Genomic DNA, 22,498 nt, shown 5'->3' on the forward strand with positions numbered 1-22,498 from the left:
AAATAAAGGAAAATATCGGAAATATAGGAAGTCTGGTCACCTTGAGAAAGGAAACAATGTGGGTCTGATTTTCTAAAACTAGTGCAAAAATATGATTTATAAATAAGTAAGGAAATATTGGTAATTTTTACAGGCGTTATATTTTTAGACGTGATGCGGTGTATGACCTAAATGGATACTTATCTCGTAAAATATATATTATAAACTTCTGCCACAACGGATAAATGAAAAAACTTACAAGAATACAATTATATGATGAGCTAAATAACTTCAAATAGTTGAATAATTCTGAAGTACTGATGCCAGCTTTAACAACAATACTGGACCATAACTTGATTAAACTTTGTTTCAATTCATGGGCGTCCACAATTGAATAATTGGAAGAACAAGCTAACAGACTGTAAATCATTTGAAGGGCGCCCTGCAAAAATACAAGGGTATTAAATACTTAGTTTAATTGGAAAGGTCTGGAATTCAAAAAATCTTGGACAAATAAACTAACGGATCCGAATCATAATCCAAAACCCAATTCTTCAAATGGCATCGCCGCCAGCGTTCCTACCGAGAGAATCACGAAATGTTTCCACCCAAACACAAAGAACTTGCGTACAAACGCTAGATGGTCTGCATTGTATTTTTAAATTAAGTTAGGCCTTGTGGATAAGATTGAAAAAAATACTTGTCTTTAATATTTGGGGGAAATCTTTCCAATATCTGACACTGTGGCGCAACAAGCGGAGCCGCTGTAAAAGTACCAAAGCGCGCCATCTAGATTCGGGTCCAGTATTTTATTTTTCCAAGCGTGAATTAAGAGAGCGCACCTGTTGTTTAAGAATTCTGGAACAACTTTGGCCTTCATTTTGGCACAAACTAATCAACCTTTGCACAACATGAACTGCGATGTCCAATTTCCCAGCAGCGTCTCCCTTTGGCTGAACCAACTTTTCAATATGTTCAGTCAATAACCTCAAAGTTAAATTTAACAAAGAAGGATGGAGGATTTTTTTGTGATCCTTAGCACAATCTACGAGATAAACAAGCGCCGGTTGATGAAAAATTATCGCAAAATCATTTCCTAAAATTTACCTTCCGTAACGTTCAATATACTGTCGTCATCCGTATCAACATCTCCGTTATAAAACAAATCAGTTGATAATTCACCGTCACTCTCGCTTAAATCACCAAGGTAGCTTTCGCCGATATGCAAATCGAGGCTCTGAAATAAATATTTTGTAATGCTATTTCAATGTCACACAGTACTGTCATTACAGCTTACTTGTAGAGCCCATTTCGCTTTGTTCGTTGCAAAATGAGTTTGAAATTCCCCCATGAAACACATAAATAAACTATCGTACAAATGGCGTAACTTCTTGATACTGTCGGGTATCCACGTCCTTAACGACAGCTCCGTTAACACGAGGATACGCTGCTCACTAATATGCTACAATGGGAAAATTTTCCATTTCAAAAGTGTTAATGAAATACGCGAAGTATTTTCCATAAGTGTGCCACTTAATTCTAGAGTGGGGTGGCGGAGTGGTTAGCACTTTCACCTCGCAGCAAGAGGAGCCGGGCTCGTTACTATAGAAGAGAGCACTAAGTGATAACTAGGAAAAACTCCTTCCGCGTAGAGTTTGCAAGTTATCTTCCCGCTGGTTAAAGGGGGTTTCCGCTTCCCATAAAAACTTGTAGAGGTTAGCGGTAATAGTAATTGTAAGGAGCATGAAGGGCTTGCCACCACCCTCCTACGCAATTTAACCCAACCACCCGAATTAAAGGCATTAAAAGTCGCTAGATGACTTGGATCAAAGGTGGTGCCTTGGGTGTTATTAAAATATAGAAGAGGATCTTGGGTCGATATTTTAGGCGTATGAACTTCCGGTCAAGTCCTAGCTTTAGAGCTTCTAGGTAGATTTTAAAGCCTTGTGTAAGCTAAGCTAAGAGTTGCTACTACTAGTCTATATTTTTATGCTTAGTCAAAATAATTATCCAAAAAAGATAGCGGGATAAATACGGAACTTAAAAACAAAATTAAACACGCGCAAGATAGCGGTACGGGCACACTTATGCCAAAAAAATAATTATGATAACGAACTTACTTCGGCTTCCGAGATATCGTAGAAGGGCACCAAATTCAAACAAACTGATAAAGTAGCTTCTAATAACTGCACTATTTTTATATCGGGACAATTGGAATCCGGATTTTCACATTTGGATTCTTTTTGAAAATGTTCCAATATTTCCAAAAATAATTTGTAGACGACAGCAAGCACGGGACTGCTTAGAAAGAGCGACCGATAGCTTTGGCACTGAAGAAGATCCTTACAAGTCAGCCACGCTTTGTAGATATACTCCAACTCTTCGATGCATTTATCATAATCAGACTCTCGTCTTTCGATGGCGAGTGAAAAGAAATCGACGTTGCACTTCAGCAAGACGTTGTTAAGTAAAGAGACCGCTCCCGGATGAATTTCATCTTCCGTGTAAGCCGGATTTTGATCTTTCGAAGTAGCGAGAACGATGTACTTCAGTATATCCAAGATTTCGTGATTAAACGAATGAGTTTCGCTTAAGAAGTTTGCAAATTGTTCCAAGGAAAAGACTTTCAAGAAATCCGACACTAAACTCTTGTGCTCTAGAAGCTTCGAAAGTGCCACGAGACTAAATTCCAAAGTAAGAGCGTCGTTTTCGGTGGAGAATTGGAATCTGCCTTTTTCGAAAAGAGGCGCGGCGATATAGTTCAAAATGTAAAATCTGTGTTCTTTCGGCTTGGTTTCGATTAATCGTAAAAGGTAATGAGAGACAACGTTAGATCTAGAACAATCCATCGACAAAAAGAGATTTTTATAAAGCGACCAATAGTTAATTAGCCAAGTTTCCGTGTTCCACGTCTCGGACACGTCGCAAAATTCGCAATTTTTTTCTGAGATGGTTTCAATGAGCTTTTCCATAACAAGGAGTGTTTTGTGGCACAGAAAATTCTTCGTTTTGGTCAAACCGCTTCGGAACCCTTCCACCAGTCCAGCTGGCGTGATGCAACAACAAATACCACCCAAACTGAGAGTGTCGATTATTAACAATTTGATCGAAGTGTCTTCCATAAATGAGAATAGCCCCAGTAAACATTTTGTAATGGAAGACATAATGCACAAAGATTCTTTGTCGCAGCAAGTTTGATACGGTTCTCCGAACACTTCGATATGATGGTGACATTCCAAGTGATCCAAAGACGTTTCCATAAGTTTGGACGGGAAATTTTGCAACTTAAGTAACGCGTATTGACTCATTTTAACAAACTCTTTAACGCACGTTCCCAACAATTTAATCAACTCGCTATCGTCCTTTGAAATAATCTTGTTGGCAATTTTGCAAAATTTAATATCACTGAACATTCTTAATAAACTGACGAAAAAAATTTGTTCTTCTTCTTCCAAGAAGTGACTCTTTCTCATATACTGATTAAGTAAACAAATTGAAGCTAAGTAAGTATCACACGCTAGGCGAGCGGAAATTATCTGCTCGTTAAAATATTTCGAGGTGCAGGAAAGAAGAATCTCCAAAGTATTTTTCAGGGAATCGTAATTTTTCTTAGTGCAAGAAATTAAAGCGGAAGATATACTGTACAGGAGATTTAAAATATAATGTCTAATGTCATCTTTGTTCTGGTCAGACCAATCTTTGGGGCTCCACTCGGTGGAGAGCAAACAGAAATAGAGCTCGCTGACGCTCTCTACGAAACTTTCAATGTGAGATTCTTGTAGGCGCGTTCGACTATACTGGTTGAAAATGATGACTAGCAAGTCAATGGCAATTTTGGAGAGATCGACTGCCGAGATGGACCAAGGTACGTCTTCTTCCCAGTGCTGAATGAGATGTTTCAACTTTTTCTCTTCGACTTCGATTGGTTCGCATTCGGAGTCGGATTTGGCATGCTGTTGCGAATAATACTCGAACGGATTTCTCGAATGTAAGACGGGTGACGACATGATCGGTGGGATGAACGTGATTCGAGGCGGTTGAGGCTCGTCCGAATCGGAATTGCACTTATTTACCATCTCGTTTTCGACCTCTTTCAATTTCATTTTCGACCTTTTGTACTTTCGTAAATGTTTCTTTCGTTCGATTCTTTGCAATCGCCATTTCGGGTGCAACGAATTCGACAAAGCCAACGTTTCGCATTCCGTTTTCATGTGATCGAAATTACAATTATGCTCGACGCTGTTACACAAATTTGTTGGCGTGGTGGAAGATATAAACGGAAGCTCGACTAGATCGGTTAGGATGGATGTTAAAATTTTGGCAAGTTCGTACTCGTAGCTTAAGTTCTATTGAAATAAAAGTGGTTTAACGTGAATTAGTAAAAATAATTAAACTTTCTTTGGAAACAATTTTGACCAATTCGCAAAATACAGGTTATGTGGTAGAAAACTCTATTTCCAGTAGGAGCTTTAGGTTCCTGCAATTGTTGCTAATACCCAAAACTTACAGTACTTAGAAAGCTCCATTTGAAACAGAAAAGCTACCATTTCCATCCATTTCCGTTGAAAACATTTACAATTTTATTGGGGTTCAAAAACAACTAATAGTAACCAGATTTCCTACGGATATTTCCCTGATTTTTTCAAGTGCGAGATAACCACAATTAAAACTAAGATTTACTAAGTAACTCATTGCATGATTGTCATTTAAGCTAAATTGGTTCCATGTTGTCATATAAAATATTATATTACAAGTAGTATTTGTGCAAAAAAGGTAAATATATTTTTTTTAGAAATCTTATTGATGTAAATTGGTATTCATTAGGAAAAACTATCTGAACTCTCGAAAAATTCCCTGATTTCCCTGATTTTTACTAAAAATTGGAAAATCCCTGGTATTTCCCTGACTTTTCTGTCGACAATCAAATTCCCTGATATTTCCCTGTTTTCAAGGTTTTCCAGGTCTATATGAACCCTGAAATATTTATTACATATCCGTTACCATTCCATTTGACCTAAATTTTCTTTTTCTCACCCATTCCCAATTTTCTTATTTCCGAGGCATATAATTTCTGCCACTATTATGAAGATAAGGGTAACGCTTATAAAGTATAAAGCAAAATTTCTGCTCTATTGGCGACATCCCACCTTCAACGATCTGAAAATTACAATTTTCATGCAAATATTTGGTTTTCCAAATATTTTTCAATAATCTGATTCCCGACCATTCTCTCGGGAATACCCGAGGGGCAGGTCACTTTCATTTTAGGTGCGTCTTAATCATAGTAAAATGATTAAATCTGGGTAATCGTGATTAAATCAGGGTAATCAAGATTAAAAAATCTAATCACGATTTAATCAATCTCATCACGATTTAATCAATCTCATCACGATTTAATCAATCTCATCACGATTTAATCAATCTAATCACGATTTAATCAATCTAATCACGATTTAATCAATCTCATCACGATTTAATCAATCTCATCACGATTTAATCAATCTCATCACGATTTAATCAATCTCATCACGATTTAATCAATCTAATCACGATTTAATCAATCTAATCACGATTTAATCAATCTCATCACGATTTAATCAATCTAATCACGATTTAATCAATCTAATCACGATTTAATCAATCTAATCACGATTTAATCAATCTAATCACGATTTAATCAATCTAATCACGATTTAATCAATCTAATCACGATTTAATCAATCTAATCACGATTTAATCAATCTAATCACGATTTAATCAATCTAATCACGATTTAATCAATCTAATCACGATTTAATCAATCTAATCACGATTTAATCAATCTAATCACGATTTAAACGAGATTTAATCAATGTAATCATGATCTAATCGGCTATTTGGAACAATAGCCCCCCGCCCACATTTTCCCCAGTTTTTAGTTCCACCTTACCAACGTACTTATTAAGGGGAACCTAATGTTGCAAAAATTATTAGCCGCAAATAATTAATTTTAAAGATGTATCGGTTCGGGGCGTAGAATTCACTCCGCGGCGAAGAGAGCTCGCCGTCGCGCCGTTTTTGCCCTTTCGAAAATCGGCCTTTCTTTATTTGTTGGGAGTGGTAATGGCGCCAGTAGGACCACACCATTCGCGAAATATGTTGCTGTAGTAGACGTGGGGTCTAAGGATTAAAATGACAGATAGGAAAGAAACATTTCACGAAACTGATTCATTTTCCGCTAACCATGCCCGATACCGGGTCTTCGCGTAGTTCCGCAAGATCGGAAGATTATTAGGCTTTTTTTAAGAATAGGCACTTTTGGTTTTTGTTTATTTTTTAAGGTGTATTATCTGTTAATAATGGTTCTTGTTTATTTTTAAGGTGTATTATTTGTCAAGGATTACAGTAATGCAAAACGTTTTAACCGCAATTTATTATTTAGAAATATATGATAAATATAAAATTGTTACTTGCGAGCAATTTTTACCTCGTAAAATACGACATATTTCGATATTTTCTCGGGAAATACGAGATTTTTGTATGTTTTGATAAGGTAGTACTGATGACATTTAACGGCAAGATATTACTAAATTTTGAAAAAGTGTCTAAACCAAAACTGTTTTTTTTTTACGGCGAATTCAGTTCGCTAGATACTAGGTACGACGAGGGGTCGGGCATTTGCCTGTTTTGTGTACGGGATTTTGGATTTTTTATTGTGGATTTCTCATAGAAAGTCTATGGGAGCCAAATTCTTGGATTTTGGATTTGTGGATTTTTTTCCAAATTTTGAACGGGATTTTTCCAAATGACCGACCCCTCGAGGTACGATTTCACTGGATACGATATCCGTAGGAGGAGGGAAAACTCGTTCGTGTGGGATCGATTAATCTCTCAGTCGCTCTCCCTTGTTTATTTCGCACCACAAAAGACTATACTAGGTACGGTCCTCTAGTCGCGTTACAGATGGCAGAGCTTGATTAGCAAGAATGGGGTTGGGGGGCGCCGCGCGCCCCCAACGCTCGAGCGAGGTGAGTGCGCGGCGCCATGAGGCGCCAATACTTCGATTACGAGTCCAGTTTTTCTTTTAGTCTACACGTACAAAAATCTCGAAATACGTCGTATTTTCCGTGGTAAAATTACTGGCAAGTAACAATTTTACGTTTATCCAGTGGCGTAAATAGCGCCCCCGCAGACCCCGCGGCACGGGGGGGGGGGCGAGAACTAGGGGACCCCAAACGTTTATGATTAAAATCGGTGCTATTTAAAAGGGCCCCGAGTTGTTTTTCGCGGGGGGGGGGGGGGGCAGGAGTTCCTAGTTACGCCACTGCGTTTATCATATCTTTCTAAATAATAAATTGTGGTTAAAATATTTTGCATTACTGTAATCCTTTGGTTTTTTAATGCGAAACATTTTTTTTCGGGAATTAATACTTAAGGAGATATAGTTAATGGGGTTTATATATGCACCCATGATGATTATAAGAACGGGGCTGGGAGGGGCGCAGGTCCGGCCCCCCAGCGCTCGAACGAAGTGAGTGCGCGGCGCCGTCAGGCGCCAATGTATAGTCTTTGAACAATTATTAATTAACTTTTTAAATAATGCTTTGCGGCGAATAATTTTTGCACCATTGGAATCTCCTTAAAAAGTACTTTAAGGGGGGTCGAGAACGGGGAGCAAAGGGAGTGGCGGGGCTATTGTTCCAATTTACCATCTAATCTTTTCAATCAGATTTAATCATCTTAGATTTAATCACGATTTAATCAATATAATCGAACGAATCGAGATTTTATAATTAAAATCAAAACTAAATTATTATTATTGTCGGTTCAATCGCAATTGTGTTGGATTCTCGATCTAATTTCAAATCGCGATTTAATCATACTAATCACGATTTATTCGTTTCAATCAGGATAATTTAATCATTTTAATCAGTGTTGATAATTTAATCATTTTAATCAGTGTTGATAATTTAATCATTTTAATCAGTGTTGATAATTTAATCATTTTAATCAGTGTTGATAATTTAATCATTTTAATCATTTTAATCATGATTAAACGTGATTTAATCAACATAATCGTGATTAAATTGAATTTAATCAAAATAATCACGATTAAATACGATTTAATCTTTCGAGGGGTGCGTCGTTAATCAAGGAAGTGACCTGCCTCTCGGGAAACCCACGGTTACCGTGGAAAATGGTAAAAGAACCAGTTGCAATGCAGCTTTATAACTTAAAATATTATATATCTGTAGCAGAAATACATGAACCGAAATTGTCAGCGACCTTTTCCTCTGTCGAGACCATAGATATAGGAAACGTATATAAAGGTCTAGATAAAATATGTCAAAGGGAGTGAATACGGAGGTGACAGCTAGCAGAAACGCGTAATTTCTGCAGGCTATCCTTATAAGACGCTATCTATCGGTAAGATAGCTCGTGCTATCGTCTGGAGAGCCATCGTCTCCTGTTTAAAAATTATACTAAAAGTCACCAACAGATGGTGTCTAAAGACTAAGGCCTGCGGAAAGGTCAAGCACTTAGTACTAAAATGCTAATGGTCACGTGCCTTCCTCGGTGTCTGCTAGGTGTCAATTCCGTATTTTATGTTAGGCTTAGACGCCCCGAAATTTATCTAGACCTTTATATACATTTCTTATATCTATGGTCGAGACTATCGCCGGACACGTTGAGGCCCTAACCCCGTTACGCCAAGGGGGGAGGGGAGTAAAAAAGAAGGCGGTCTTATTTTTTGCGTCCTCGCAGCAGCGTTAATCGCGTCGAAAAACGTAATTTTTAAGAACCAATGAGATTGCAGTATTATTTGATTTTATTAAAGCGGAGAAGCATACCGGGGCCCCAACGGGTGGAATTGGAGAAACGCTAAAGATTATCTCGACATATTCATTCTCCCTGAGTATAAATAAATACATTCTTGGTAAAAAATAAAACCACAGTTGTTCAAATTTAATACGAAGACTTTAAAAATGTCGAGTATAAATACTTTTACACAGTGCAATTTTTTCTACAAAACAAGCCGAAGTTAAGAGATAACAGGGTTCCCACCAAAATCTCAAAAAATAATAGGGAGATAGGGGATTTTTATGGCTAGAAATAGCGCGAAATAGGAACCAAATATTTTAAAGTAGGAACCAAGTAGGGACCATTTTAATAAACAAAAATAAGATCTTTATTTAAACTTTTAAAAGCAGCAAATTTTTAAAACTGACTTAGTTTTAATTTAAAAAAAATGTTTTATCACAAAAATTAAGTACTTAGTTTTAATTTCTAAAAAACCTTTTATCAATCCCAAAAATGACTATAAATTTTTTGTAATAATTCTATCACATTAAATCTGGTTTTTTTTCGCTTTTCTACGAAATATTTTAAGCAGATGGTACTTTTCACCAAATGTACTAGAAATAGGGTGATTTAGTGACCAAATTCCGATTTTATGATGGTTTAGGGACCTCGAAAAAAAGTAGGGGCTTTTAGGCGTTTTAGGGACCTGGTGGGAGCCCTGCAATATAATTAAACGACTAGAAATGTCAACGGCATTGAGTATACTTCAGAAGCTCTAACAAATATTTACATACAAAAGATTTTAAAAATATTTTAAAAAAATCTCTTCTTTCCAAAATAATCGGACGCGTAAGGTTTCCCAAATAACGAATTAATTTTTGTACGTTTTCCCTTATTATTAACTAACGGACGTTTAGCTTACATACACTAAGCCTCGGTTGACAAACGACGTTTCACGTCAAGGTTTTTAAAAATCGTGCATGCACTTCACGCAGTTTTTTCTAAGAAAAACGATACATTTTACCTCACTAGATGGCGAACTAGTTACCCGTGGTGCACTCGTATATTATCCCCGCGGTCGGGCGGGACGAAATAAACGAAGGTAAATTTTCTACCCTCCCCCTGGCGTACAAAGAAAACATATCCCACGAAAAAAGCGCTGACTGATAATTTCGGTTCATGTATTTCTGCCTGTAGGCATACTTCAATCCACACGTATCGAATTTGCCATATCTGAGTATCTCTACAAGCAATATCAAAATAATGAGGTAGAAAAGACCGTGTTTTACACGCAAATGATACGAAAACCACATGCACTAAATTCGAAGCCGATAAGAAATAAAAATATTGAAGTAAAAGTGGTTAAGACCCTATCGACGTTCTATCCTTGAGAGATATCAACAGTTATTGTTTGAATGAGTTGAGTGCACCTTTGACTAATAAATATTATCAGATTACGGTTTAAATTACAAACAATGAGACTGGGCAGAGGTATTTAAGGCCTCAGCGAATTTTTCTATGGGGGGAATTAATGAAGCCAAAGGCGGGGGAAATTAGTGAAGCCAAAGGCGGGGGAAATTAGTGAAGCCAAAGGCGGGGGGAATTAGTGAAGCCAAAGGCGGGGGGAATTAGTGAAGCCAAAGGCGGGGGGAATTAGTGAAGCCAAAGGCGGGGGGAATTAGTGAAGCCAAAGGCGGGGGGAATTAGTGAAGCCAAAGGCGGGGGGAATTAGTGAAGCCGAAGGCGGGGGGAATTAGTGAAGCCAAAGGCGGGGGGAATTAGTGAAGCCAAAGGCGGGGGGAATTAGTGAAGCCAAAGGCGGGGGGAATTAGTGAAGCCAAAGGCGGGGGGAATTAGTGAAGCCAAAGGCGGGGGGAATTAGTGAAGCCAAAGGCGGGGGGAATTAGTGAAGCCAAAGGCGGGGGGAATTAGTGAAGCCGAAGGCGGGGGGAATTAGTGAAGCCGAAGGCGGGGGGAATTAGTGAAGCCGAAGGCGGGGGGAATTAGTGAAGCCGAAGGCGGGGGGAATTAGTGAAGCCGAAGGCGGGGGGAATTAGTGAAGCCGAAGGCGGGGGGGAATTAGTGAAGCCGAAGGCGGGGGGGAATTAGTGAAGCCGAAGGCGGGGGGAATTAGTGAAGCCGAAGGCGGGGGGAATTAGTGAAGCCGAAGGCGGGGGGGAATTAGTGAAGCCGAAGGCGGGGGGAATTAGTGAAGCCGAAGGCGGGGGGAATTAGTGAAGCCGAAGGCGGGGGGAATTAGTGAAGCCAAAGGCGGGGGGAATTAGTGAAGCCAAAGGCGGGGGGAATTAATGAAGCCAAAGGCGGGGGGAATTAATGAAGCCAAAGGCGGGGGGAATTAGTGAAGCCAAAGGCGGGGGGAATTAGTGAAGCCAAAGTCGGGGGGAATTAGTGAAGCCAAAGTCGGGGGGAATTAGTGAAGCCAAAGTCGGGGGGAATTAGTGAAGCCAAAGGCGGGGGGATTAGTGAAGCCAAAGGCGGGGGGAATTAGTGAAGCCAAAGGCGGGGGGAATTAGTGAAGCCAAAGTCGGGGGGAATTAGTGAAGCCGAAGGCGGGGGGAATTAGTGAAGCCGAAGGCGGGGGGAATTAGTGAAGCCGAAGGCGGGGGGAATTAGTGAAGCCGAAGGCGGGGGGAATTAGTGAAGCCGAAGGCGGGGGGAATTAGTGAAGCCGAAGGCGGGGGGAATTAGTGAAGCCGAAGGCGGGGGGAATTAGTGAAGCCGAAGCCGGGGGAATTAGTGAAGCCAAAGGCGGGGGAATTAGTGAAGCCAAAGGCGGGGGAATTAGTGAAGCCAAAGGCGGGGGGAATTAGTGAAGCCAAAGGCGGGGGGAATTAGTGAAGCCAAAGGCGGGGGGAATTAGTGAAGCCAAAGGCGGGGGGAATTAATGAAGCCAAAGGCGGGGGGAATTAATGAAGCCAAAGGCGGGGGGAATTAGTGAAGCCAAAGGCGGGGGGAATTAGTGAAGCCAAAGGCGGGGGGAATTAGTGAAGCCAAAGGCGGGGGGAATTAGTGAAGCCAAAGGCGGGGGGAATTAGTGAAGCCAAAGGCGGGGGGAATTAGTGAAGCCAAAGGCGGGGGGAATTAGTGAAGCCAAAGGCGGGGGGAATTAGTGAAGCCAAAGGCGGGGGGAATTAGTGAAGCCAAAGGCGGGGGGAATTAGTGAAGCCGAAGGCGGGGGGAATTAGTGAAGCCGAAGCCGGGGGAATTAGTGAAGCCAAAGGCGGGGGGAATTAGTGAAGCCAAAGGCGGGGGGAATTAGTGAAGCCAAAGGCGGGGGGAATTAGTGAAGCCAAAGGCGGGGGGAATTAGTGAAGCCAAAGGCGGGGGGAATTAGTGAAGCCAAAGGCGGGGGGAATTAATGAAGCCAAAGGCGGGGGGAATTAGTGAAGCCAAAGGCGGGGGGAATTAGTGAAGCCAAAGGCGGGGGGAATTAGTGAAGCCAAAGGCGGGGGGAATTAGTGAAGCCAAAGGCGGGGGGAATTAGTGAAGCCAAAGGCGGGGGGAATTAGTGAAGCCAAAGGCGGGGGGAATTAGTGAAGCCAAAGGCGGGGGGAATTAGTGAAGCCAAAGGCGGGGGGAATTAGTGAAGCCAAAGGCGGGGGGAATTAGTGAAGCCAAAGGCGGGGGGAATTAGTGAAGCCGAAGGCGGGGGGAATTAGTGAAGCCGAAGGCGGGGGGAATTAGTGAAGCCGAAGGCGGGGGGAATTAGTGAAGCCGAAGGCGGGGGGGAATTAGTGAAGCCGAAGGCGGGGGGAATTAGTGAAGCCGAAGGCGGGGGGAATTAGTGAAGCCGAAGGCGGGGGGGAATTAGTGAAGCCGAAGGCGGGGGGAATTAGTGAAGCCGAAGGCGGGGGGAATTAGTGAAGCCGAAGGCGGGGGGAATTAGTGAAGCCGAAGGCGGGGGGAATTAGTGAAGCCAAAGGCGGGGGGAATTAGTGAAGCCAAAGGCGGGGGGAATTAGTGAAGCCAAAGGCGGGGGGAATTAGTGAAGCCAAAGGCGGGGGGAATTAATGAAGCCAAAGGCGGGGGGAATTAATGAAGCCAAAGGCGGGGGGAATTAATGAAGCCAAAGGCGGGGGGAATTAGTGAAGCCAAAGGCGGGGGGAATTAGTGAAGCCAAAGTCGGGGGGAATTAGTGAAGCCAAAGGCGGGGGGATTAGTGAAGCCAAAGGCGGGGGGAATTAGTGAAGCCAAAGGCGGGGGGAATTAGTGAAGCCAAAGTCGGGGGGAATTAGTGAAGCCGAAGGCGGGGGGAATTAGTGAAGCCGAAGGCGGGGGGAATTAGTGAAGCCGAAGGCGGGGGGAATTAGTGAAGCCGAAGGCGGGGGGAATTAGTGAAGCCGAAGGCGGGGGGAATTAGTGAAGCCGAAGGCGGGGGGAATTAGTGAAGCCGAAGGCGGGGGGAATTAGTGAAGCCGAAGGCGGGGGGAATTAGTGAAGCCGAAGGCGGGGGGAATTAGTGAAGCCGAAGCCGGGGGAATTAGTGAAGCCAAAGGCGGGGGGAATTAGTGAAGCCAAAGGCGGGGGGAATTAGTGAAGCCAAAGGCGGGGGGAATTAGTGAAGCCAAAGGCGGGGGGAATTAATGAAGCCAAAGGCGGGGGGAATTAATGAAGCCAAAGGCGGGGGGAATTAGTGAAGCCAAAGGCGGGGGGAATTAGTGAAGCCAAAGGCGGGGGGAATTAGTGAAGCCAAAGGCGGGGGGAATTAGTGAAGCCAAAGGCGGGGGGAATTAGTGAAGCCAAAGGCGGGGGGAATTAGTGAAGCCAAAGGCGGGGGGAATTAGTGAAGCCAAAGGCGGGGGGAATTAGTGAAGCCAAAGGCGGGGGAATTAGTGAAGCCAAAGGCGGGGGGAATTAGTGAAGCCAAAGGCGGGAAGAAAACTAATGCTAAAACAACTTGTTTCCCAATTTACTTTTTTAAGCACCTGTCAACCAAACCTGGCACAACTGAAAAAGGAAACTCCATTATCACTGTTAACAACACTTGGTATTCCGTACTGGAATTACATTACTAAATAAGCATTAGGTTACACTAAAGAGATAGGTACACAGCTTTTTTCTTACTGTCAACTCCCACGTGAAACATACTATAGTTGCATGTTTTAACGATGGTTAGTTGACAGTAGATATGATACGAATGGCGATTTACACTGGTGCCAATTTTTGAGACGTAAATGAAATAACTGACGTCAGCTGACTTTCGTTACGCAAGTTTCAAATCTTTACACTGGAAATAAACTTTTTCCTATCGATGTTTTTGATTGAAATGCTTTTATTTAAGCCGAATTAACTATTTCTAGAGTAAAACAAACCATTGTCTTGGTTAATTTAATTGTTATTAACCTTTAAAAACTTAAGCCTTTGCCTTTATTAAAATGTAAAGAGCTCTTGAAATAAATTTCAGTAGAATTTTAAGGATTTAAATAAATATTTGAATAACGTGCATTTCGCTAAATTGAGTCGCAATTGTTTAGGGAAGGGCTTACTTTCGCTTTCAAATGAAGTAGAAGTCTAAGCAACTTCCAACCCCTCCGTTGAAGCATGTAGTCTTGAAGCTGACTTTCAGATTCATTTTCGTTGCCCACTGTCTCGGACAAGCGATTTATGTCGAATAGAAGAACTTTACACAATTCATTGCTAACATTTCTAATAACAAATGGAATTTAATTATAGGAATGACCAAACCAATATTACCTTAAGTATTTCCATAAGTTTATAATTATAATTAACTTTAGTTAATACTTCAGAACTATTCGTTAAACCTAGGAGCAACAAACACAGCACCCCACACAGTGGCGTAGCTAGGAAAATTGGGCTCCAATGCAAGATATGAAAATGGGCCCTTGTGGCATGTTAATTTTTGTGCGTTCCAACAAAGAGTATAAAAACTACGTAACCTAGAGATATAATGACGGTCGAAAGCAGTAAAGGAAGTGGTAGCAACCGGGGGAGGGGGGGAGGCACTCAGTGAATTTGAACTTCAAATTTCGGTACCGCAGCGCCACTACGGCAGTTTTAAGTGGCAATCATTTTGATTTAGTTCAACATTCTTGAAAATTCCTTAAGGACTTGGCTACCTTTAGGACTTGGCAAGGTTAGAAAACAAACGCCTTATTCTTCAATTTTTGAAAATAAACACCGAAACAACGAATCCACAAATTCTAACTAAAAAAATCACGAAACAGTAACCAATTACTGTCACTTTTTTGAATTGACAGATATTAGACAATTAAATATCCAAAATGCCAAATTTAGCACCTCCGCAACACCGTAACTGCCATTTTTCTCCGGTATTATTATTTATTGTACTAAAAACTGCCGTAGTGGCGCTGCGGTACCGAAATTTGAAGTGCTAATTCACTGAGTGCCTTCCCCCCCGGTTGCTACAACTTCCTTTACTACTTTCGACCGTCATTATATCTCTAGGTTACGTAGTTTTTATACTCTTTGGTTCCAATGTATGTGATTTGGTGCGTTGGCCTATTTTTGTCACTGGTTTCCAATATCGCGATAATGACATCAACGGTAATAAAAATATACATGTTGTTTCGGGAGACAGCCGATCGGACAGTCGACTAAGTAAAAGTTGATGGGCACCATTACTGGGGTGGGTCCCAATGCACCGCATTGGCTGCATTGGCGTATTTACGCCACTGACCCCACACAAGGAGAACGCAACCCGCCAAAAGTCGTGCATTTTCTTGCGTACAGTTTTCATTGTTTAGACGCTTTAGCGCCTGCTGCCGTCGGAAGGGGAAAATTCGGAAATTGTCTCCCCCCTTTCCGTAAAACGTTTAGTGTAAAGGTTCGTCCAATGAAATTTGTACACAACACTGCGTTAGCGTGTTTAAAGGCTAGCCGCGTTCTCCTTGTGTTTGTTGCTCCTAGGTTATAGTTGGATATTGTTCTCGATTGTTACGCTTATCTTCATTTCTGGTATGATGTCAATTTGAGAGCACTTCTATCTCCTGAGGGGCTGATCACACCGCGTAATCTTTGTACAAGCCTGAATAGAGCTCGGGAAAATAGATAAATTAACCGCCAAATTTTCGATTATTCATAAAAATTTCGGTTAACTGTTTATTAATGGATATTATTCGGGGTTATAACGATTTGTTATTCAAAAAATAATAAAAAAAACTTATATTTCTTATCCAAACCTCGAGCTCTAAGCCTGAAGCTAAAGTGATTGCAGATTTAGCATTACCAAAGCCTGTACTCACAAGGAGACGACCCGAGGTGGTTATCACAGATTTTGTTCAAACTCGGGGGTTAGGTAGACCTTATGGTAGTATGAAAATTCCCAAAGGGAAAAGTTGCAATGGGCTTTAGTTTTCCCATGGCAACCGAAAATGTTTTTGATCTCTCAAAACAAAAATCTCCATTTAAAAAAGCATGGGATTTTCTCGGTTTCACAGGGTACGACCTATTTTGGGTAAAATGTATCAAGGATTTTGGGTAAAATTGACCAGAATTTTAGGTAAAATTCATCAATTTTGACGAGGGGCAAGCCACTCTCTGAAAATCTGTACACCGATTACGTAAATATGAAAATGAGTACAGCCTTTGGTAGTGCTAAATCTGTACTCACTTACGTAATCATTTTAGTACAGTCAAAGCTATAGGCTTGTACACCGATTACGGGGAGTTATCAGCCCCTCGAACTTTGATTAAATTTTAACAAAATTTGGGTAACCGAGAAAATCCCATGCTCTTTTAATGGAGAGGTCAAAACATTTTCGGTTGCCATGGGAAAACTAAATCCCATGGCAACTTTTCCATTTGGAAATTTTCATACTACCATAAGGTCTACCTAACCCCAGAGTTTCAACCAAATCGGTGATAGCCACCAGTTTCATATGCCTGTAATCGGTGTACATAATTTAACGAAGTGGTAAACCCCTCGGTCACTCCACAAATAGGGATCAGTAATTATTTAACTAAGTACTACACTTACGTTAGTGATAATAATGATAGACTTATGGTTATACATTCCAAATTTAAATGAAATGGATCTAGTATCGGTGTATACGTGAAGATAAATTATTACAAATATGATGCAATGATTTGACAGCATCTACCAAATTAACTTAGCAAAACGATTGCCAAATGTCTAGACGTAGCATACTTAATCTCAAAACACCCACTATTGACCAGGATCTAGAAATTTGATAACCGACATAGAACCCATTTCGTAAATATGGAAAACACTAGTACATCAACCATAAGTAACATATAATATAATAAATATAATATAATAAATATAATATTTATTATGTTACTTATGATCTACAATATAGACGAAAATATAAATCTTACAATGGTAATTCTGGCCATTCCTTATTTTCTGCGAGCAGTTTTAGATATTTTGTAAGAAACTTGTTTAACGTAGGTGTATTTGATTCCTTAAAAAGAAAAAAAAACATGAAGTAATATAATACAAATGAAATAAATTTTATTAACTCCACCATTGTTTTGTTATTTTTAACAAGCTTCTATTTATCTGCAAGTTTCAATAATGTAAAGATAATTTAAAATACCACCAGTACTGACAACTTCAAAAGTTTTAACACGCGCTTTTATTTTATCGCAATTGGCCAAGCTGGTATTTTTGCGCGAGACTAATTTTTGGTTCTGTTTACTTTTTAAAATGCCGCTATTAGTTTTACAACATCAATATCAAAATACGGCTAAGTGGATTAATAAAAAGATAAGAGGAGTGTTTTAGGTTGATGTTTTATCATTCAACGAGATTTGAAATTAGACCACATCAATGAATAAAAACGGAAGTACAAAATTACAACCAGCTATACAGTCGAGTACACGTATAAGCGGAAGTACTAGATTCAATAAAAATACTATCAAAAATTTATATTTTACAGATAGAGAAAAGATGAGATGTTTAAAAAACACAAATCTTATCAAAAGCTTATAATATATATCCTACGAGAGATATATCAAATTAATACATTAAAATAAAACATGTAACTTCGTAGGATCTAGGAGTTTCCAATTCGCAATTATTTACCCGCCAAATCGCGTATTTACCACGTATTACTTAGAGTAAATAATAAAACCATAAGTGTATAATATTGTTACTTAAGTGTGACACTATTCTGCACATGTCAAAGATTTACTGAGAGCTATTCACAAGACCGACTGCATTACGGGCTTCGTCGCAGTTTTGCGTCAGTTTGCTAACGCGTCACACTTAGCCTTTGACAGCGCCTCGCTAAGGGTTGATTTTCTTGTGATGACGTCACTCCGTTACTAGCTCTCAGTAAAATATCCTCCAAAGTGACTAACTTATGGAACAATATTATAGACTTATGGTAAAACGTAATAGATTCGTCTAGAGCTATTTTTACTTTCCAATTACTTATATCTCAAGAAAGATACTATATACTTGTGTTGGTACCCATTTCGAGTCAACATTAAAACCAGTTAGGAAGAAAATAGATCAAATAATTAGGAGGCCAAACAAGTTTATTTTTAATTAAAATTTAGAGTTTAATAGAGGGTTGTGGGAGCTATCTGTGGGTGGTATGACATAACACTTCTATTTGACGGGCACGAATTGTGATTGCAATTAGAGTAGTGGTCTATATTTTGCAATGCTGTCCATAGGTGGTTCTTATTAACACTATATTTAACAGTACATTAGACTTACGTCACTTACCTGTTCTAGTCTTGAAACTTCCATCACCACCAAAGGCCATATCCCAAGTAAAACAGTATATTCCTCCGAAGCCATTATATAACACAAATTCATTCACTGTAAATTATGTTTGTATTTCGTGTAATACGGATACATTCAAGCGTAGTTTATGATACGACTCTCAACCGTGGAAAATACCATCTATACCTTATTACATAATTACATTCGACTTGGCACATGACGACCTTACATAACAAGTCCAGATTTTCGAATCTTTTGATACAAGTTTACAACTGGCCCGATTCAGAAGTGCTAAGAACATGTGATTAAAGACCGTAATTATAATTCTAAGCCTACCTGTGCGCCCGGAATATAGAGCCATCTAGTGGTCCGCATTTTTCGCGCATAAAGGACTATACTAGCTCACATTCTTTGCTGTACGTGTTATTGTGGCGGAGTGATATTATGAAATCTGAATCACGCCAAAGTGCGATTTTGAAGTTCCCATTAGTTGTTGTTGTTTTCGTTTAGAAGCAATTTTTCAGAACTTTTACATATTTAAATATAAATAATCCAAGTATTTAGTAAACCATTTACTGGGACTATTTTAAACTGCGATGAATGTCGGGTGAATATAACTACCAAGGCCTCTCTTGAGCTAGAGTATAGGCTAGATAAGAGAAAAGAGAGGCGTCAGCTTCGTACCAATGGCCATGGCCTCGTAAACTCAAAACGGAATCGAAGACATATTTTATTTTACGATGCATTACCGCCATCCTGCGGGAAATATTTTTTGTTTAAAAAAAGACACATGACAAAATGAGTTTTTAAGGCGTAAATAACATTTTCAAACGCGATAATAAATTTGACTAAATAATTTCGATTTTTCAAATTTTTTATTAATGTTGTAATAAAATTACGATAAAATATTTTACTTTATAACGACTGTGCTGCCCTCTATTACTTATCAAATCCGGGGTAATTTAAACCAAATTAAACGCACGAATGCTTTTATAATTTTTAACCTAGACCCCCAGAAACAATTTATTACAATTAAATGTTTATGAAGAGGAAACAGTCCCTGCCAGCAAGGCCTTCGATTCCGGCCCGCGATGAAATTCTTCAAGATCTGCGAGAAAGTGAAGACGGTGACGTAATATTTAAGCCTTTGCTTAAAGTTCTTAAAGGTACCAACATAACTTATTATCTTACAAACCTAAATTTCTAGAGTAACCGCTTTTCGCGTTCAATATGAACACGTGCCTGGGCTTCCAGGGAATCTATAAATCCTATATGTTTCTATGATAATGAAATGGTCCTATAAAAACCAATACTTTAATTTTTATTCTATATATCTTATATTTTAGCAGTAATGATATTTATTTTGGTATTTTTAAGTGTAGCCTTGGTATTTAATTAGCTTAAACTTCTTTCTGTTTTTTTTTTTAATTATATCAATCTTACAAAAATTATATAAATTGGTAACTTTTGTCCTATATTATCCTATAATTCTTATACAGTTCTGTACAGTGGCGTAGCTGAGAACTCAGAGCCCACCCCGCATAAATCTCTATGGGGCCCCCCTTATCAATTTTTTAATGGTGAGCGGGGCCCCCCGCGCCGCGGGTCCTGTGGACCATCAGCTACGCCACTGGTTTTGGAGGACTATTGGCTGGGAACTCTCCAAGTGCTAGTTTCTTTCGTTAATGCTGGCAATAAGTTATCCATAAACAATGGGAAATTAAAACGTAATATAGAACTGAAATTTTTAAATTTTATGAAAATTAGATCAGGAGACGATTGGTGACACTCCAGAAAACGATAAACGATCAAAATTGGAAAACCATTTTGATAAACTAGGAACGTCTATTAAGGAACCTTTGGATTCTTCAACTGCGTTTGAAATGGTAATTACAAGCGAGTGTGTTTTTTTTCCCTTAAATATCAATCAAATCTCATTGGTTCCTATAAACGTACGTCTTCCAGTGCAGGGCTCCCACCAAAATCTTTAAAAAAAATAGGGAAAATACTCGGTAAAATAGGGTGAAATTGGAATCAAATAGGGACGAATGTAAAACAAAATGATAACTTTATTTGAACTAAATTCCAAAACTTAAATTTTACAACCTAACAGATAGGAGCAACAAACACAAGGAGAACGCAGCTAACCTTTAAACACGCTAAGGCAGTGTTGTGTACAAATTTCATTGGAAGTTTTGGAACGTTTTACGGGCGGGGGGAAAGACAATTTCCATATTTTCCCCTTTCGACGGCAGCAGGCGCTAAGGCGTTTAACCAATGAAAATTGTTCACAAGAAAATTCACGACTTTGGTCGGGTTGCGTTCTCCTTGTGTGGGGTGCTGTGTTTGTTGCTCCTAGCTAACAGGAAGGCAGGCTTTGTCCTACAATTTAATAATGTTACCAAGCTTGTGGCGCTAAATTATGTACTATTTTCGAACTATCTTATCGTTAATCCTCAGATTTGACTATTTTGTAAACAGTCCTTGAGCAGATTTATAAAATAGGGTACATTAAGGACCAATAGGGTAGATTAGGGATCTTGAAGTTTAATAAGTACTTTCATATGGAACATAATCACTCATAAGTATGCCATAAAAGTATTTTCGTTAATGAAACCTTGTTCACGGGATATGACGTAAATTACGTCACTTTCAATTCCGTGTCGAAATACGCGTCATCAACTTTACTGATTGGAAACGGAAATTAGTGAGAATTCCTCGCGCGTTTCTGGCTTTGCCCATGTCAAGTTTAGCTCGTGTCTCGCGATCACGAGATTTTGTTTCCTTGGTAACCTTTTCAATAGCGCAAGGATTATAGCATTTTTGCTTTTTTGGGTCCGCTTAATGTATGTTCTGCGTGAAACAAGGTCTCATTGAATTTTTTTCAATGGAAATGTTATACAGAGGCATACTTATGACTAATTATGTTACATATGGTACTTTTGGGTATTTTAGGGACCCGTTGAAACATACTAAGGGGACGTTTTAGCTTCCCCCCTTTAGTCCCGGTGGGCCACTGGGTACAAGGTTCGTAGATAAAAATACGGTATAGAGATATTTTAGTGACCACGTGACTAACGTCACTAATACTTTTTAGCAAAGAGAAACCCCCACAACATGGCGACCGTTTCCACTGGTAAAGCTAGGGAGAGCAGACGACGTGATACATCTCTATGGGGGAATTAGAAAATGGCGAGGGGCTAACCACTCTTAGAAAGTCTGTACACCAGATTACGCTTAGATTAGCACTGCCAAAGGCAGGGACTTCAAAGATTACGCGTAATCCCATTAGTACAGTCAAAGGTACGGCTCTGTACACCGATTACGCGGAGTGATCAGCCCCTCGGAAAATGGTGGACCCTGATGATCTCCACGTGGTCGATCTCCCTAAATATAAATAAATACTTTGGTAGTACAAATATCAATTTCATTTTAACTCAACAAATCTCTGTCACTTCAGGCCAAGAGATTGGTAGACATTTGTCATTCTTTAGAAACGGGAATACACGATATTGAAGAGAAAAGAAACAACTTATTAGACATAAAGAAGTCTTTAGAAGATGATGTTAAAAACGTCAAAGACGCTCTGGGTGAAAAGAACAGAATCATGGCGACTGAATGATTATTAAATAACATGTACACCCTTTCTATTATGTATATATTTTGTATAAAGTTGTATATTTAACATTAAAAGCATTAATATTTTCATTAAAGCAAGGATTACGGCAAATCAGCCTCTAAACTGTAAAAACTTTTAATGTTTACCAGGGTTGCCTTAAAAATTCCCCGTTTTCCCGGACCATTTTAAGAGATTTTATCTGACTTTTTAAGACCAAATTTTTGTTATATTTTTCTTTTATGAGGAGTTAATAAATTTAGAATGGCCTTATATTTCAGTAAAAAGGCTATAGCAATGTTGAGAAAATTAGCCAAACTTTCAAAGAAAAAAATGATTATCATAGATCTAGAGTAAAATTACCTTCAAAAAGTGTCAAGATAAAGTTAATTTCCTGACTTTTCACAAATTCTTAAAATTCC

General features: G+C 39.5%; 2 protein-coding genes across 2 annotated transcripts in view; one reads left to right on the forward strand and one right to left on the reverse strand.

The window, feature by feature from the left end:
• Positions 1–18,873, reverse strand: part of mv (lysosomal-trafficking regulator mauve) — a 35,311-nt gene extending 16,438 nt beyond the window's left edge. Inside the window, exons 1-8 of the mRNA XM_090175915.1 lie at positions 18,461–18,873; positions 17,101–17,186; positions 14,268–14,427; positions 2,100–4,325; positions 1,277–1,441; positions 1,087–1,216; positions 822–1,024; positions 239–421 (exon numbers count right to left, since the gene is read on the reverse strand). Of these exons, the coding sequence (XP_090032041.1) occupies positions 239–421; positions 822–1,024; positions 1,087–1,216; positions 1,277–1,441; positions 2,100–4,325; positions 14,268–14,427; positions 17,101–17,186; positions 18,461–18,553 (3,246 nt within the window). The 5' untranslated portion in view covers positions 18,554–18,873. The remainder of the gene's footprint in view (positions 1–238; positions 422–821; positions 1,025–1,086; positions 1,217–1,276; positions 1,442–2,099; positions 4,326–14,267; positions 14,428–17,100; positions 17,187–18,460) is intronic.
• Positions 18,874–19,380: 507 nt separating this feature from the next.
• LOC149943558 (uncharacterized) lies at positions 19,381–22,258 on the forward strand. Its single transcript, XM_090175202.1, has 3 exons — positions 19,381–19,626; positions 20,228–20,346; positions 21,921–22,258. Exons 1-3 carry the CDS (start codon positions 19,497–19,499, stop codon positions 22,080–22,082), a joined length of 411 nt encoding a protein of 136 aa, XP_090031328.1. The 5' UTR covers positions 19,381–19,496; the 3' UTR covers positions 22,083–22,258.
• Positions 22,259–22,498: the final 240 nt, after the last annotated feature.

This window comes from Leiobunum rupestre, chromosome 5 (genome assembly GCF_980474605.1).
Source record: "Leiobunum rupestre chromosome 5, qqLeiRupe1.1.hap1, whole genome shotgun sequence".
NCBI lineage: Eukaryota > Metazoa > Arthropoda > Arachnida > Opiliones > Sclerosomatidae > Leiobunum > Leiobunum rupestre.

Bases quoted from the DNA above. Each gene is read 5' to 3' on its own strand.
- LOC149943558 (XM_090175202.1), top strand. From the start codon at position 19,497: ATGTTTATGAAGAGGAAACAGTCCCTGCCAGCAAGGCCTTCGATTCCG. The intron at 19,627-20,227 runs GTACCAACATAA...TATGAAAATTAG, and splicing joins TTTGCTTAAAGTTCTTAAAG to ATCAGGAGACGATTGGTGAC. The intron at 20,347-21,920 runs GTAATTACAAGC...CTGTCACTTCAG, and splicing joins CTTCAACTGCGTTTGAAATG to GCCAAGAGATTGGTAGACAT.